Genomic DNA, 15388 nt, shown 5'->3' on the forward strand with positions numbered 1-15388 from the left:
GCATTGTTCATAGTTTCAAGGGGAGAAACTAAAATTAAATTAATATGAGTTCCACATACAAAATAAGAAAACAAAACAATGTACACAGTGCGGTGTAAACACCCAAATATTAATGAGCTAAAAGAACCAAAATAAAAAAAGGACGAATTAAAGCAACTACAAGCTTGTTTGTTGATCACGACGTCCCAAGTGTAGGAGATTCCCCATTCTCAAGTCGTCGTCGCTGTCTCGGTATACCTTCGACGTCACTCTCTGGGTGCCATGATATACCGTGCTGTTGCTGAGATGCTTGTCCGGGTTGTAAATACCCGCCGTAAGGTGTCTGATAAGGTGCGAAATTTGGGAATGGCAAGGCGGCGTGAGGGGACGGTTGATGGTGCTGTTGCGGTTGTTGTTGATGTTGGTGTTGACGATCTGGGTGAAGACGTGCACGGTAGAGCATTACGAGGCCGTTGACGAAGATTGTCATAAACGCCAGGGACAACAGAGTGAAGAGCTTGATTCATCATCAAATGCAAAATATATCAGTCCGAGTCTCATGTACAATTCAAATTAAAATAGGAGAAGAGAAGAGGGTTACGCACCAAAGTCTTCCAACTTATCGGCTCAACGAACCCATTCACCACTTCCGCAAGCATCTCTGCACCTACACGTGCACGACCAACGACCTTCGGGTCCCGGTTCATACACGTTTCCCATGTTGCGCATTGGTGTAACATTGCCGGGATAGGTGACGTATCGCAGAGGTTTTGTTTGTATAGTTGTGCGCAGGTGGTGATTTCTTGTAGGATGTCTACAAGCGAGCACATCAGCAGTGTTTTATGGGGGAAGGATAAGAGAAGAGGGAATTTTTTATATGTAAGTACGAACCCATCGAGTATTCCCCTATTCTTTGTTCTACGTCATGTTGGACTGTGAATATGAATTGTACGAGGAGGTATAAGAAGACGAGGATTAGTGAGAGGTTGAACATGAACTGTAGGTAGCTAATATCCCTCGTTAGACGTGCGGAACTCAACGAAGAAGCAATAATGACATACCCGAGTAGGATGTATGGTGTGTCAGTTTTCACAGGCGGTGGACCAGGTAAGTTGAGGGTATAATGATTCGACGTATTTCGCGTCAGTGCACGTCCTTTCCGGGGTGACCCATCCTCATCCTCCTCATCTACACTATCATCCTCTTCGTCCGCATCTGTTGCTCTTGACCCTTTTCGTATACGGTTAGAGCGGCTACGAGCACGACCATCCTTTCGTTTACGCGCGATACGCCGTACTGCAGCGTTTGAGATGAGTCGGCGCTCAGGACTCTCATTTCCTTGTCTCGCTTCGGCATTTTCTGCACCTTCATTCATTTCTTCCATACGCACCCTTGATGATTCGCCTGCCTGTCCGAAGCTTGAGTGAGGCGGTGGCCTAGGTGGGGAAAGTTCGACGTCTTTCATATCCACTTCAGGTATCTCCATCGAAGAAGGACCAGCCCATGGATTTGACGGTTGAGTAAGATGCGGTGGTCGGAAAAGATACCTCAGATTCTCTCCAAACACGGGTTGCGGAATGTCCTGGACGCCTTTCTTGGGATCGAAAGGGGCAGGAGGTGGGATTGCAGTGTCATGCGAACCTAAGCCGCGTTCGAAGTAACGTCAGTCTCCTGCTTCACAAAAAAAGCAAAACTGAGACGGGTAGGCGTACGCTTGAGAGAGGCGTTGTTGTTGTTGTCCATGTTCTCTTTATCTTGCATGTCGACGCGCCATGCAGGGATGGTTTTTGAGCGGTTGGTGAACTCGATGCCGACCATGGGTGCTTCCTTGCTTCGTGCTCGAGCATACACCGCCGACATCTTTACGCTTCTTTTGTAGACAACTTCGTGCCGTGCAACGTCTGCTGGTGCCAATAGAAACAACTTGCCGTTGGAAGACGTGTAGAGCTTGGTCGTGGTCGTCTAACGTCAACGGGATCACGTGAGACGCGATTTCCGTACCGACCTCATGCTGCATTTTGGCCCTTGACTTCCTCGCAATTTGCAGCTTGTTCACTCCCTCTAGAATGCTGTCAAGTCTTCGTTCATTGTATGCACGACAAGTGCCACGAACTGCAAGGAGCTTCAGATTACAATCAAGGAGTTTTATTGGTCTATCTGCAAGTGCACGGACACCTTCACTAGACTCAAGCTCAGGATGGACAGAACCAACTTCATATGACTTGGTGCCGATGGTTATTGAGCAGTCTGTACGTATAATCATGACTTACTGTTTCAATGTATATGCGGGGCTAATTTATTGAGGTTTGCAGGGTCGAGGTGAACGCTCCTTCGATATATTTTCTCGCCTACTGCGAGAACGAGTGGTCATGCTTCACGGTCCTGTTCGTCGCTCCTACAATTTCATTGCAAAATATCGATAGCTTACCAGTCACCCTGGTTAAAAGATACGGGATAGCATGTCCGCCGTAGCAGTTGCCCAACTACTCTTCCTCGAAGCAGAGGACGCAACAAAACCAATTCACATGTATATCAACTCACCAGGTGGGAGTGTAACTGCGGGACTCGCTATTTATGATACAGTACGTTGTATTCACTCTACAGTAGCTTGTCGTTATGTTCTCTGCTAATTCAATGATCCAGATGCAGGTCTGATTTGACTCAATTCTCTGCCTTGCTGAATTATTTCTGAATTCACGTTCTCTGTGGCGCAAATAGTATGTCTCGTCGCCGATACACACCTATTGTGTTGGACAGGCTTGCTCGATGGGTTCATTGCTCCTCGCCGCAGGTAATTCTACGATTCTCCAGTGCCTGTGATAGATATTATCTAACGTAGAGAAGGGGAGAAGGGTAAAAGACATTCTCTACCACACGCCAGTATCATGATCCACCGTAAGTTCCCACTCAGTAGAACCCGCGTCTTTCATACTTAGTTGATGATTTTCAGAGCCATCTGGTGGAGCATCCGGCCAAGCATCCGACATAGCGATCCACGCACGCGAGATTCTACGTGTCCGAGAAGTCTTGACGCAGATTTACCAACGGCATTGTGCGAAGGAAGGAGAAGACGTTAAGGACGGACTTTCACGATTTGGTTCGTTGCTTTCCTTTCCTCCTAATACCAAGGTAACATATACTAATGCGTTTGAATGAAATAAATTATTAGAGAAAGCACTGGAGCGGGATTACTTTATGACTGGTAAGTCACCAATGCGGTTTCCTTCTCCCTTATAAGTTATGCAGTATTTATTGAAGAACACGTCTCTTCTTGTCTCTTGTAGCGAAAGAGGCACTAGATTTTGGATTAGTAGATAGTATACTAGAAAGACGACCTGTCTCTGAGACAGATAAATAATGATACGGTGCACTGCACCTGCCACAACTATGTTTCACAGGTTTTTAGTGTACTGTGTGATGGAATATTGTGCTCCCTCTGGGAAGCAGTTCAATGCACTTCTGCCAACAAAGCCTCCCCAAAACTCAATACACTTATAACATTAATATTTCAATCACTAGCAAAGCAACCCACCATAAAACAAACAAGGTGATTTGTTTGACCAAGTGGAAGCAAACTGAAGCCTAGATAAGTCGACAAATTTGCTGTTTGCACCCATTGATGCAAGTCGAGTACAGAAGGTTTATTGTTGTCTTGATTTTTGAAAGATATAATAATAATAATAAAAAAAGAAAAAAAAACTCAGATACTCAGATACTCAGTCAGTAGTCTTCGGTATTGTATTGAAATTTGAAAATCATGACGACCAAATAGTACCAAATACCATCCTTACTCGATATAAAATCTCTTCCCAGATCTTTTTCTTGCTTCTTTACAATGTCTTTACCGTCCCTGCCTTAGAGTCACTTGCTTTCCCTTTTATTTTTCTCGATGGGATATTTGCAGGCGCTCGTGGGGATGGAGATTAATTTCCCTAGGATACCTCTAGTGTGCTGGTGGTGTGCGTTTGACGATGTGCCACTTGGCGACTGAAGTCTGGGGAACATACATAATTTTGTACGCGTATTTGGCATTCATCCTTCTGAATTCGTTGGGTACGCAGAGGGAAGGAGATAGCCAAAAGGTGGTTGTACTTATATTTTTACCCAAGATAATCACTTTAAATGAATACACTGTCGTCTATCTATTCAAATATTTTTCTGTTTTACTGCTTGTTCGCCTCAGCAGCCACCCTCTTCTCTTTATCCTTCTGAATCTCCTCTAAGATCTCTTTCGCACCCGTCTCAACGAGCCGCTTCGCCAATTTCTCGCCAAGCCGCTCTGCATCCTCGCTACTCCCAACCTCATCCTCCAACGTCTCCTCAACATGCTTCAACCCATCTAAACTCGTCACAGTACCCGTAATCGTCAGTCTCGCTCTCGGCTTCGGGTCTTCATCCTTCCCCACCGGAATCAAAGTGGTAGAAACGCCAACAGGGACACTACACCCGCCTTCGAGAACGCGTAACATCGCTCGTTCAGCTTTACACCTCCATTCTGATGGTTGGTGGTTTAGAGCGAGGCAGAGGGATTTGATGAGTGGGTCGGCTGCGCGGATTTCTACGCCGAGAGCTGCTTGGCCGACGGCGTGGTAGAGAGTTGGTGGTGTGAGGTCGGCTGTTATGCGTGAGCCCATTCCGAGGCGGACTAGACCGGCTTTTGCGAGGATGAGAGCTGTGTAGGGGCCGGTGGGGGAGTCGAGTTTGGATAGACGGGTGTTTCTGTTGGAAGTTAGTGATGAGCGAGAGGAAGTGGGGGAGGTGGACGTACAAGTTTCCTCGCTACATAACCAACCATGAAATACATAGTTGAACATACATCGAAGTAGATAGTACGTAGAATAACTCACGACGTCTGCAAACTGCAACTTCGGATACTTCCTCCTCAACTGTGCAACTCTCCTCACACTACTCGTACCCACTACACTTCCCTCAGGCAAATCATCCAAACTCTTGTAACTCAGTCCTTGTTTAACAACGAGCGAGTCGGCAGGGTCTTCACGTTCCAATATCGCGCCTAGTTCACAGCCAGGTGGGAGTGTAGTAGGTACGTCCTTGAGACTATGCACGAGCATGTCAACTCGGCCAATCGTCGCATCTTCACCCCCTCCTTCCTTCCCCTCCTTCACTTCCCCTCCTTCCTTCGTAGGAGGCTCAGGTTCACGCAAAAGCGCATCCTCAAGTTCCTCAGTCCAAAGACTCTTCCCACCCGCAGCCCCACCAACCCCTCCCAAAACATACAACGCCTTATCCTGATTCTTATCCCCTGCAGTCCTCATGAATCGTTCCACGAATTCATACTTGTGCGAAGGTGTAGAAGGGAAGGCAAAGTTGAGTTTGTCACGGACGATGTGGGTTTGGATTTGTGCGAGTTGGGAGGCGCGGGAGGCGAGTGTGATATTTAGGGTTTGAGGTTGTTGTTGTTGTTGGGAGGACATCGTGCTTGTAATGTGTAGCGTATAGCGGGGATATTGAATGTGGTAAGTGCAAGTGAGTTAGGACGACGAGATTAGCAGCGGGTGCATCAGCGTCACTGAAGGATGCATATATGCGCGCGTCCATCGTGGGAGAAGAGATGGCTATCGATGTGTCCCTGGGCGCCTTAACACACGAAACAGCGAAATAGAGCCTCTCACGTACTTCCACGATGCCTGCACCTGGGAGTGCATTTTATTGCTCTCACATCCTTGGCGGAGCTGGGTGAAATATACCTCAGGCGTGGGCAAGTTTCCAAATTTAGTGTTTATAGTTGTACACGCTCTCGGTACCGAGAAGGCTGTGAACAGATAGGACGTACGGTACAAATCATATATGCAGTAACCCTTCATTAATCCCCAAACTTAAATAACAAAATATACCAAAAAGAGAGCCAATCAGGACAGAAAAGGTGAAATTTAACAAATTCATTCAAAGACGTTAGCTATATCATGACTGTAACTTACAATACAACGAAAAAGCAGAAAACGAAAATCAAAGGGAAAAAAAAGAAAGGAGAGGATCTCTGTGTATATGAGTGTAACTAGGTAAATAAGTGTATAGTGGGTTGCAGGCGCGTAAAGCGTAAAGTAGTAGTGTAAGTGAGTCAGAGAAGACATGAACACGAGATGGGATATGGAATATGGGAAGAATATGATAAGTCGTCGTTTATTTATCAGGAAGAGGAAGAGGATTCGGAGGACTGTAATTGGGCTTCGGGCTCGGGCTCGCTCTTAGACGAAGGCCAGATCCATTCTATGACTGCTTTCGTTGCTTCTTCCAGGTCAGAGGGAAGTCTAATTCAATCAAAATCAGTCATTATACTTCCTTACGCGCATACATGCAACTCAAGGTAATGGCAAAGAAAAGTACTCACTGAATTTTAGGCTCCCAGCGCCCATCCTTCAACTCAAAGAACCTCGGTACAAACTTCTCCCCCTTCTCATCCCTAACCCTCCTATCCTCCCTCTGCGCATCCTCAACAGCACACTTCGCATCCGTAGCAGCATCCATATTCTTCGCTAAAATCGCTTCAGTTAACTTCACCCATTGTCGACGAGATTCCGTTGGTTCTTGCTCTGATTCGGGCGGGACGATTTTCTCTGCTACTCGTTTACCGACTTCGCTGTCTGCATCGAACAAGATCCGTTTTTGTCCTGTTTTGCTGGATTTAAACTCCATTGCGTGTGACCATCTACCCGAGACTTCGCCGATTTCTTGGCCGTTGTGGCGGACTCGTCCTGAGATTGTGTTGTATGTCCCAGAGAAGAAACCCTTCACGATTTAAATAAACATCAATATAAATGTCAATAATTGCAAAAAGGACAACATAGTGCATTGAATGTAAATCACAGACCTTAGTCTTAAAGTCTAGATCACAAGACATGCCTGTCTTCTCGTTCTTCGCTACACAAGTATCCCCTAGCTCAAACACCATTTTCCCAAATAGAATCCCACGGGCATACATATTGGGCATGGTGACTACGTACTCTGTTCAATGTAACAACACCACCACCACACCAACGTGCATCAAAGCATCAGAAAAGCAGCACAATTCAATTAATCCCCAATCCTCTGATAGACGTAATAACGGCGATAGAACGTACCTCCATCTTCAGGTCGACCTAACAGCATCATACGATTCTCACCCTCCATTATCGTCGATACGCTGTTACCCAGGAATTTCGATTTTGGCTTGATCTCCCCAATTATGCGAATCTTATTAGCGGGTGAAATGTAGAAGTAAGCAGAGATGGGTGGATGATGCGAAACTATACACGTAAAGTGCAAAGATGCAAAGTGCGTTATTAGCGGAACACATGAAACCCACTAGACACATACGACGTACCTTGCTCGGAAATGTAGAACCCTTGAGTACTATTCGGGTAGTCGTAACGACAGCGGAAGAATTCTCCCAGTACGGGATTATACCTGATGATGATCAAATATGCTTTGAGTAATAGGACCGGTAGAAAGAAAGCCGGAGGACTAACGGTTTCTTCACGCCCTTGGGTTTAATATGCCAACCACTCAGATAGTATCGGAGAACAACCAGGAAACGTTCTTCAGGATCATCGAGCTCTTCTGCTCTATTAAACACTGAGCATTCAAATTGAAAAGAAGGAATAAATACGGGATTATTCGTACCCAAAGATGAGCTCGGGATGAGACATGAAGTCTGCGATTCGTTCTAACATGCTGCGAGGCTCTAACACGAATGTCGGGAAGGTTACACGGTGGAGGTCCATGCCAATTCTGTTCCAAGTTCAAGAATTATTAGAACCACACTTGACGAGTGGAAGAGTGTGTAGACACGTACCGTAGCTGCGAGATGAGGCTTGAAATGATGGACCCTTCTTGCTCGTCTCTACTCTCAACGTTAACATCATTGCACACAAGAGTCGGTAACATAATTCCAAGAGCACTCTATATGCCACAAGGAGCGGGAAGATGGAAAGAGTAAGAGGGAGAGAGAGGCTTACAAAACCGAGGTATCATCTGGCTCGCTATCTTCAATTGCTTTGTCCTCCACTGAGGCGCCACGAGGTCGACCACGCAGCGCACTGCTGGCCTGACCAAAGATGCCCATCATGCCGTCTGTCGTGAGGTTAGATGGTGCAACAAGCAAGCAAGTTAAGTAGTTCCGGAGGAGGGGCGACTGAGGTGAGGCGTTCGTTACGCAGCTAAATGCGGTGCCGAGTGCGTGATTATTGATATATATCAGAGAGATGTGACTGGAGGCGCTGTGGCTAAGTTAACTAAGATGACCGCCGCAAGACGAAAGGGAGAGAGTTGAGTGCGCCGTGCTCGGACGTTGAAGTTGTTTTGAGAAAGTACGATGTTGTCGGAGAACAAGGAGCAGTCAGTGAGCGCGAGCCGGCGAGAGGACCGGTGCGATGGGTCGGTGGAATGCAGTGTGCAGACGTACGTCAGTATGCATCATCACGCTTTTCTTAGCCTGGTTAGCCCTCAACTCAATCTCACCCTCTTTGACATGGCAAGTTTGCATTTGCATTTATATTTTAAAAGGGATTGTGAATTTATTCCACTGAAATTATTATTTGAGAAAGATAACGGCGCTACTTGCAAAGTCAATATACACTTGCATCGGGGTATGTTAACAGAGATGAGGGGAATGCTATCAACGAAAGCGAACTAAAAGACGACTGTAAAAGAATTAAAACGACAGTATGGCTTTGCGCATCGTCTGGGGATGATACGCAGGTCAGTATCCGGAATCTCCTGAAAAATCAGTGAAACGAAGAAAATGATGAACAGTCAGGATATCAACAGATGAGGATATCAGTAAAGTTTGTAATGATGGGGAACGTTGATGAGAAGAAACATGCAGCCGGAAATCCATAATGCGCAGACGGGGAAAGAAAGATATTAGGAAAGGAACAACAAGAAACATAGATTCCTTCTCCGACTTTGTCGATATCAAGTAGTAAGGAGAGAGAGAAGAACGGAAGGAAAAGAAGCGCGGTGAATTAATTAAAACGACAAAAATCCCTATGAATACCAGCCGTCCGCTCCCTGCGTCACGGCAGACACAGTACTAGGCGTCGGCGAAGGTGCTCGGGAGTTGTGCAACGACGTTCTCTTGCTATACATCATCGGAGGCTTAACATATGTCGTGTGCGCCATATTCATCGGCGCATGTATTGAGTCCCACGTTGACGTCCTTGGTGGGGGCGACCCAGCGATGGATCTTGCTGGATTCGGCAAGGACTTCCCGTTTATACGTGGGGTTGGTGGCTCTGAAGGCTCGTAGTTATGACTTGCACTCGACGAAGGTCTTTGATTCGGACCCGGGCGTGCAGCCCTACGTTCCTCCTCGAGCTCTGACGTAAGGCTACTAATCTTAGTCTTCAGAGAGGCAATTTGCTCTTCGAGTTTCCTCTCACGGTCCTACATAACAATAAGCGTTGGTCATGCAAGCATGCAGCGCAATGTAACTTACCTTAGTAATGCGACTCTCAGCTTCCTTCTCTTCTAGCTGCAGCTTCGCCATTGAATAATCAGTCTCCAGCTGGTTCTTAGTCTGCTCTCCTTGGTCAAGTGCAGTAGTTAGACGCTCGACTTCACCCTCAAACTCTCTTGCCTTCGTCTCCCAGTCCCTTGAGCGCTGTTGAGCTTGAGCGAGATTCTCTCGTGCAATCGCGGAAGCACGTTCGATATTAGCGATCTTGCTCTCCTGGTCCTTGAAACGTTTCTTGAGCGACGCGTGTTCGCCTTCAAGAACCTTACTCTGATCTCTGATACGTTTCAGTTCTGCGATCTCCTCCGACTCTGACTTATGGACGAGGTTGGCCAATGTCTCAATTTGTGCTGCTGAACGGTGAAGTTCCTCCCAATGAGATTGTTGCCCTGCAAGGCGATCTCGGTCTTCTTGCATCATCTTGAGGGCCTGGAGTGTTGACTCTTTGTCTCGCGCAGCGAATTCAGCTTGCATTTCAAGGCGAGCAGTCTGTATTACACCTGTCAGCTCACACCATATAGACTAAAAAGGACACAACACGTACCGATAACTTCAACTGCTGACCCTCTTGTGTAAGCTCCCGATTAGCCTTTTCAAGCTCGCTTATGCGTTCCTGATAAGTCTGAGCATTGACATCAGATACTTTCAGTCTATCCAATGCCGCATGCATAGCACGCTCTTGCTCGTGATTCCGTGCCTCCAACGCCGAATAATCAGATGCACGAGACAAGGCAGCCGCATGCATTTCATCAATCTTTGCACGAAGCTGATCGCGCTCTGCTTCCAATGAGGTAACTTTGCTGGCTAAGTTGTCGTGTTGGACTCGCAATAGGCCGTGCTGAGACCTTGCCTTGTTGACCTGGGATTGGAGCTCTGCGTTCTGTGTTGTTAATTTACGTACGTCCTGCGATGCTTCATCCATGGACTGAAGGCGCGAGAGAAGATCGCCGTGCTTAGTCTCATAGGACGACAATGCAGAAATAATAGATTCGGAAATGGGGCTGAGACGAGCGAGCACCTCGCGGCTACCAGAAAGTATTTCTTCTCTGTCCTCTTTGGATAGGCTTCCCGGGGAAGTCCCAATCGTTCCGATGGACGACTCAATGCGGTCCAATTGTTGAGATCGTGAGTCCGATATTTCACGCTCCTGTGACACTAGCGACTGAATAGCAGCCAAAGCCTCTGCAACACTACCCAACTTTTCTGACAAAGCTACAAGTAAGCTATCGCCCTGCTTTGATGCGGACTCCTGAATCGCCTTCGACAATAAACTTTGTTCAGTCCCGATAGCTTTAACGCCATCCGCAAGAGATTCAAATTGGCCAAGTAGCGGGGTAATCGCCTCCGTGATTCTATTCTTCAGGTTATTGAAGTTAACAGTAACGTCATTGTCACGAGTTGCAAGGCGTGAATCCAATCGTTCGACAACCAGGTCTGCAACTTGTTCTTTGATAGAGTGGGTGTCGATAGGAGCAATGATCCTGCTGACAGTTGCGGTGACCTCAGTGACTAAGCTCGACGTATCGATTTCCACTGGTGTCGAACCAATTGTCTGGATCAGTGGCATAAGTTTGTCCGCAATTAATCCAGCTGTTTCACGCTTATCTGAGGCGAGGTCAATCAGTTGAGAGATATGAGGCTTCACCGCCTGGGAGAGTTGAGACGTTAAGCCTTCATAATCGACTGGTTCCGAGCGGATTGCAGTAAGATGGGGCGTCAAAGCGGAGATTATATCAAGAATGAGACCCTCCCTATCTAACGGAGCGCCCGAATGAGGAGCTACAGCTTCAATAGCACCCAGTCGCTTGGCGACTTCAGCATTCGATATAAGCACGTTCGTTCTCAGATCCTGCACATTGCGGATAAGGTCGACAATCGATTCAGGTGCTACAGAACCTTCCGAGTCCTTAAAGTTCCTGATGATGGTGGCAAGGTCCTCTTGAATGAGTCTCCGTGAATCTTCGTGACCCTGTTCAACGATTTCTCTTATCATCTCGAAATCCAACTCTCCGCCTGCATCCATTGAACTGTCATTCAGACCTTTCGCCGCCGACTCACGAAGCTGTGTACGGAACATGGCCATTGCTTCTCTGACCAGTTCGTCTGTAGAGCTGCTAATGATCCCACCTCCTCTTAGCTGAGCAACAACGTCATTGCGAAGCACTTCAAGCTTGTGGTCAAGAAGAGTTTCAAGCCTGTCCTCGAGACGGAGGCCCTGACTATAACTCGCAACATCGGCAGGCATCATGGAGCTTCGAGATGCTGGACTGTTTGGTTGCGTCTCCTCCGAGGTTCGACCATCATGCGAAGCCTCATCATTCGATGCACCATCGAACTCGTCCTCACTTACGTCCAAGTCCTCGGGTTTAGCCACGCGTCTGGTCGCGTTGCGAGAGATTGCAGGCACGGCCAGATCATCCAAAGAGATATCACTACGAGAGTCGGATATCTCAAGAGAGCCGCTCGGACCACGAACTGCGCGTCCATTCTCTACATCTCCAGTGCCTAAGTTCTTGAACAATCCAGCAGGTACCATATTTGTCGACACCGGGTGCTTGAAATCAAGTGGAATGGGTGCTCTCTTCTGTTTCTGTAAACTCGGTAATGTCATCTCTGGCGTCCGGTCATCCTCGCCAAGCGCAGACCCGCGTGTCGCATTAACCGAGAAATCCGCACTAAAGGCGTCCGTAAGTGACCTTTGTTCTTGACCGAGCAGAGGCGGTAAGGTCGGGGGCAAGGTAGAGAAGCCGGAGAAAGTGAAAGGCTTTGCAGATGCATTGAGAGCTCCTGTGTTACGGTTCACTACCGCTGAGGGCGATGTTGGTTCTGATCGAGCATGCACCATGGTAGGCTCAGGAGCAGCAGGGAAGCGGAAGCTAGCCATAGAATCGTGCCCCTGTTCGATATCCGAGTCTTCACTGTCATATGACACGTTAGAAATATCCGTCCTCTGCCTCTTTTCTCGTCCTTGGACTGCTCTGCTGATGGTAGGAGGTTCAGGAAGAGGTCGAGAGGTCTCGGGTACTGGTTCTGGGAAGGATAATGCAGGAACACCCTCCGGTGCACGGAAGGTGAACGAAGCAGGCTTGAATTCTTTTGCAGCCGCGTTAAGCGCACGCGACGCAACAAAGGATGGAGCCCGAGAATGTGTTGGGGCGCTGACTTGAGCTGGCGAGGTTGCGGCCTCGCTTCGAACAGACACAGACGCCGGAACAGACTGAGGGGCAGCAGACGGTATGAAACCAGTGCTACCACCAAACATAAATGGCTTTGCGAAAGGATTAAGTTCCTTCCTTGATGACGATAGGCTGGGTGTCTTCGCATGCTGATTCGGCCCTGTCTGGCTCATTGGAATACTGAACTGTCCGCTTGCAAAGTGTTCCGATGCGCCTCGCGAATGCGACGGAAGCGAACCGTAATAAGAATACTGATTTGAAGGATCGCGGGAGTGAGGCACGGGAGGGAGTGGACGGCTTGCACGCGCGTTCTGATCTGCGATGGATTGTCCAAATTGTTGAGCTCCTGCACTTTGGCCAATGAAAGTCATATGACGTCCCTCATCACTGGGGTTCGAAATAATATCTTCATCGTCGATATTATACTTATCCTCAGGAGGCTTCGGGAACTCCGGTAACCGGCGTGGCATTTCCTGAGCCTCACGTTGCATGCGACGCAGATATCGACGCTGAAGGCGTTCCTGACGCGCTCTTTCCTCATCGGACGGGTTGGACCATTCACCAATGCTCTGCAGAAGAAGGATAGCTTAATATCAGAGACAATCTAATGTAAAACTTGCTTGGTTTCTTTACTGACCTCCTGGTCGTCAGAGACTGATTCCGATCCCGTCCATTCATTGAGCGGATCAGGTAAGACCTCCTGATTGTGCTCTGCACCGTGGTTCTCTCCTGGCATAGCTATGCTTGAATGCCTACTGTGATCCACCATCGTTACATCCATGTTCTTGGACACTGAGCCCAGAGAAAGTGCGACAGATATTCTCGACGTGTGTCGCGTGTGGGTGCCCTCTTTTGGAGCGACCACGTTGTTTTCCACGTTGTTCAGCTGCATTGGAACCGAAGGAGGCGCGTCATCCTCGAGGACTTTAGGCGATTCAGCCATAGTAGTCTCTGCGGTAGGCTCTGTTTCCGTTCTCTGAAGTTCTTCCTCCTCCTCTTCCTCTTCTTCAGGAATATCTAGCCCAAATCCGCGAATAAAGTCCGGCCGGCTCTCGGTACGAGCAGGGGCCGATGGAACTTGGAGCTGGGCAGGGACCCTGCCTTGCGGTGCGTAAATACTAAGCGGCGACGAGGCTTTGGCGACGCTATCCTCGTCAGAGGTAGTGCTTTGCTTATCCAAATTTTGCTTGGCGCCGAATCCATTTAATGCTGGTTGAGGGTAGACAACGCCAGGTGCAAGTGACATGCTGTGTCCATGCGCCTGTAACCGCTGGCCGAACATAGGATTAGGAGATATGCTAGACGAATGAGGTTGAGGAGAAGTTGCTAAAGAGTTTGAACCACTTTGTTGCTGCTGCAGTTTGTTAAGTTTCAGCATGAGCAGGTTAGGATCAGCAGGAGACGATATCTGAGCAGTCGGTCAGCGAATAGAACTCCTCAATATTAATGTCTCTTACCGAACTAGCACGACCACGCGGACCATATGCATTTTCCGAATGTTCATATTCAAAAGACCTCCGCTCTATCCCAAGTTTCTCCAACTTTTCATCGATTTCCCGCTGCTTCAATTCAGCCCAGGCAGACTATAGTAGGCATGAATCAGTCTTAGCAATAATGTCTATAAGAAAAACCCTGGGAACCGAACATACCTTGCTTGGTAGAAACACATCAATTGTGGGTGGTAGCTGCCTGGTATGTTCTTCATCCGGATACAACGGCGCGGAAGATATTTCCGGAGGTTCTATATCCGCTGGAATCGGGAGTTCAGACGATGCAATGGGTCGTCTCGACCACAATGATGGCTTAGACGCGTCCGTGCCTACTCCATCACTTCCTGATTCCAGAGGAATCTTCACCGGAATCTTCTTTGCCTTCACCTTTTCCAAGATAGTCGCGACCTGCGAAGAAGGCGGGAGGGGGCTAACTTTCCTGTTTGGCCCTCCCAGTGCGGCTTTCGGTGGCCCACCGATCATGGACGGTGTTCGCCTGCTCTTCGGCACAAATGGTTGCGCCGAAGGGTTGGGACCACCGCCATGCAGCAGTTGAGGTGGAAACTGGGACCCAAACGGAGTCATCGGTACAGGCGGGTGCATGCCAACAGATGGAATCTGAGCCATACTTCCAGTCGCACGATGGCCGTGACCCATCTGTCGCGGTGGTGCATTCGACGCGGGATGGAAAAAAGACCCTTGTATCGGGGTTTGCAGAGGAAATCCAGGATTAAATGGGTGCGCCGAAGGTAGAGGAGGAAATCCCGGCTGGTGCGCGGTTTGGAGAGCGGGTGAAAACATTGTTCGGGTATCTACACCATTTGCTAGGCGGGTGTTCAGCATGGGTGGTATGAACAGCCGAGATGGCTGCTGTCTATGTTGAGTAGACATGATGAGACCGCCGTCCCTATACAAGGCCTCGGTGAACTATGATTTCTAGCCACTTTCAGACAGAGGACAGCAAGTTGCGTCGGAGGACGGTGCTTGCGAGTAAGTATCAGGAGGACGCAGGTTACCGAGCACTAGTGAGAGGACGTGCTGGTCCCACAAGCTGCGAACACGACCGCTACGCGTCGAAAACGTTCGAAAACGACTCCGAACACGACAATGCGTCGGCTGAGCACAGGCAACGCGTAGAGCGTCGAGGATATGAACAAGAGTCAAAAAGTGTCTTCGTCGTCGTTTGTGACTGCTTGCGGCCTTCGGTTCCCACGATCGATCAAGCTTATGGAGGAATTTGGGAAAGCTGAAACTTTATTTATAGCATCTCGGAAACTCTACTTAGTCCG

At 48.3% G+C, this 15388-nt stretch overlaps 5 protein-coding genes across 5 annotated transcripts; 1 reads left to right on the forward strand and 4 right to left on the reverse strand.

The window, feature by feature from the left end:
* Positions 1-31: 31 nt before the first annotated feature.
* On the reverse strand, positions 32-1874 carry FOMMEDRAFT_19705 (uncharacterized protein). The gene is made up of 5 exons (XM_007266025.1): positions 1692-1874; positions 1041-1620; positions 871-986; positions 585-793; positions 32-496 (listed from the first exon to the last, which is right to left on the reverse strand). Exons 1-5 carry the CDS (start codon positions 1837-1839, stop codon positions 176-178), a joined length of 1374 nt encoding a protein of 457 aa, XP_007266087.1. The 5' UTR covers positions 1840-1874; the 3' UTR covers positions 32-175.
* A 194-nt stretch (positions 1875-2068) lies between these two features.
* Positions 2069-3337, forward strand: FOMMEDRAFT_140424 (uncharacterized protein; the record flags this gene model as incomplete). Its single annotated transcript, XM_007266026.1, has 8 exons — positions 2069-2228; positions 2292-2363; positions 2427-2565; positions 2696-2770; positions 2824-2874; positions 2930-3076; positions 3149-3181; positions 3264-3337. The coding sequence occupies exons 1-8, from the start codon at positions 2211-2213 to the stop codon at positions 3335-3337; spliced, it is 609 nt and encodes a 202-aa protein (XP_007266088.1). The 5' UTR covers positions 2069-2210.
* A 719-nt stretch (positions 3338-4056) lies between these two features.
* Positions 4057-5476, reverse strand: FOMMEDRAFT_107232 (porphobilinogen deaminase). Its single transcript, XM_007266027.1, has 3 exons — positions 4827-5476; positions 4748-4758; positions 4057-4698 (listed from the first exon to the last, which is right to left on the reverse strand). Exons 1-3 carry the CDS (start codon positions 5412-5414, stop codon positions 4143-4145), a joined length of 1155 nt encoding a protein of 384 aa, XP_007266089.1. The 5' UTR covers positions 5415-5476; the 3' UTR covers positions 4057-4142.
* Positions 5477-5971: 495 nt separating this feature from the next.
* Positions 5972-8263, reverse strand: FOMMEDRAFT_167663 (oxysterol-binding protein family). The gene is made up of 9 exons (XM_007266028.1): positions 7935-8263; positions 7772-7819; positions 7600-7707; positions 7446-7541; positions 7301-7383; positions 7059-7223; positions 6809-6942; positions 6329-6726; positions 5972-6248 (listed from the first exon to the last, which is right to left on the reverse strand). Exons 1-9 carry the CDS (start codon positions 8042-8044, stop codon positions 6128-6130), a joined length of 1263 nt encoding a protein of 420 aa, XP_007266090.1. The 5' UTR covers positions 8045-8263; the 3' UTR covers positions 5972-6127.
* Positions 8264-8568: 305 nt separating this feature from the next.
* On the reverse strand, positions 8569-15088 carry FOMMEDRAFT_140427 (uncharacterized protein). Its single transcript, XM_007266029.1, has 6 exons — positions 14259-15088; positions 14067-14192; positions 13247-14017; positions 9978-13178; positions 9416-9922; positions 8569-9363 (listed from the first exon to the last, which is right to left on the reverse strand). Exons 1-6 carry the CDS (start codon positions 14988-14990, stop codon positions 8965-8967), a joined length of 5736 nt encoding a protein of 1911 aa, XP_007266091.1. The 5' UTR covers positions 14991-15088; the 3' UTR covers positions 8569-8964.
* Positions 15089-15388: the final 300 nt, after the last annotated feature.

The sequence above is a fragment of the Fomitiporia mediterranea genome (assembly GCF_000271605.1).
Source record: "Fomitiporia mediterranea MF3/22 unplaced genomic scaffold FOMMEscaffold_5, whole genome shotgun sequence".
Classification (NCBI taxonomy): Eukaryota; Fungi; Basidiomycota; class Agaricomycetes; order Hymenochaetales; family Hymenochaetaceae; genus Fomitiporia; species Fomitiporia mediterranea.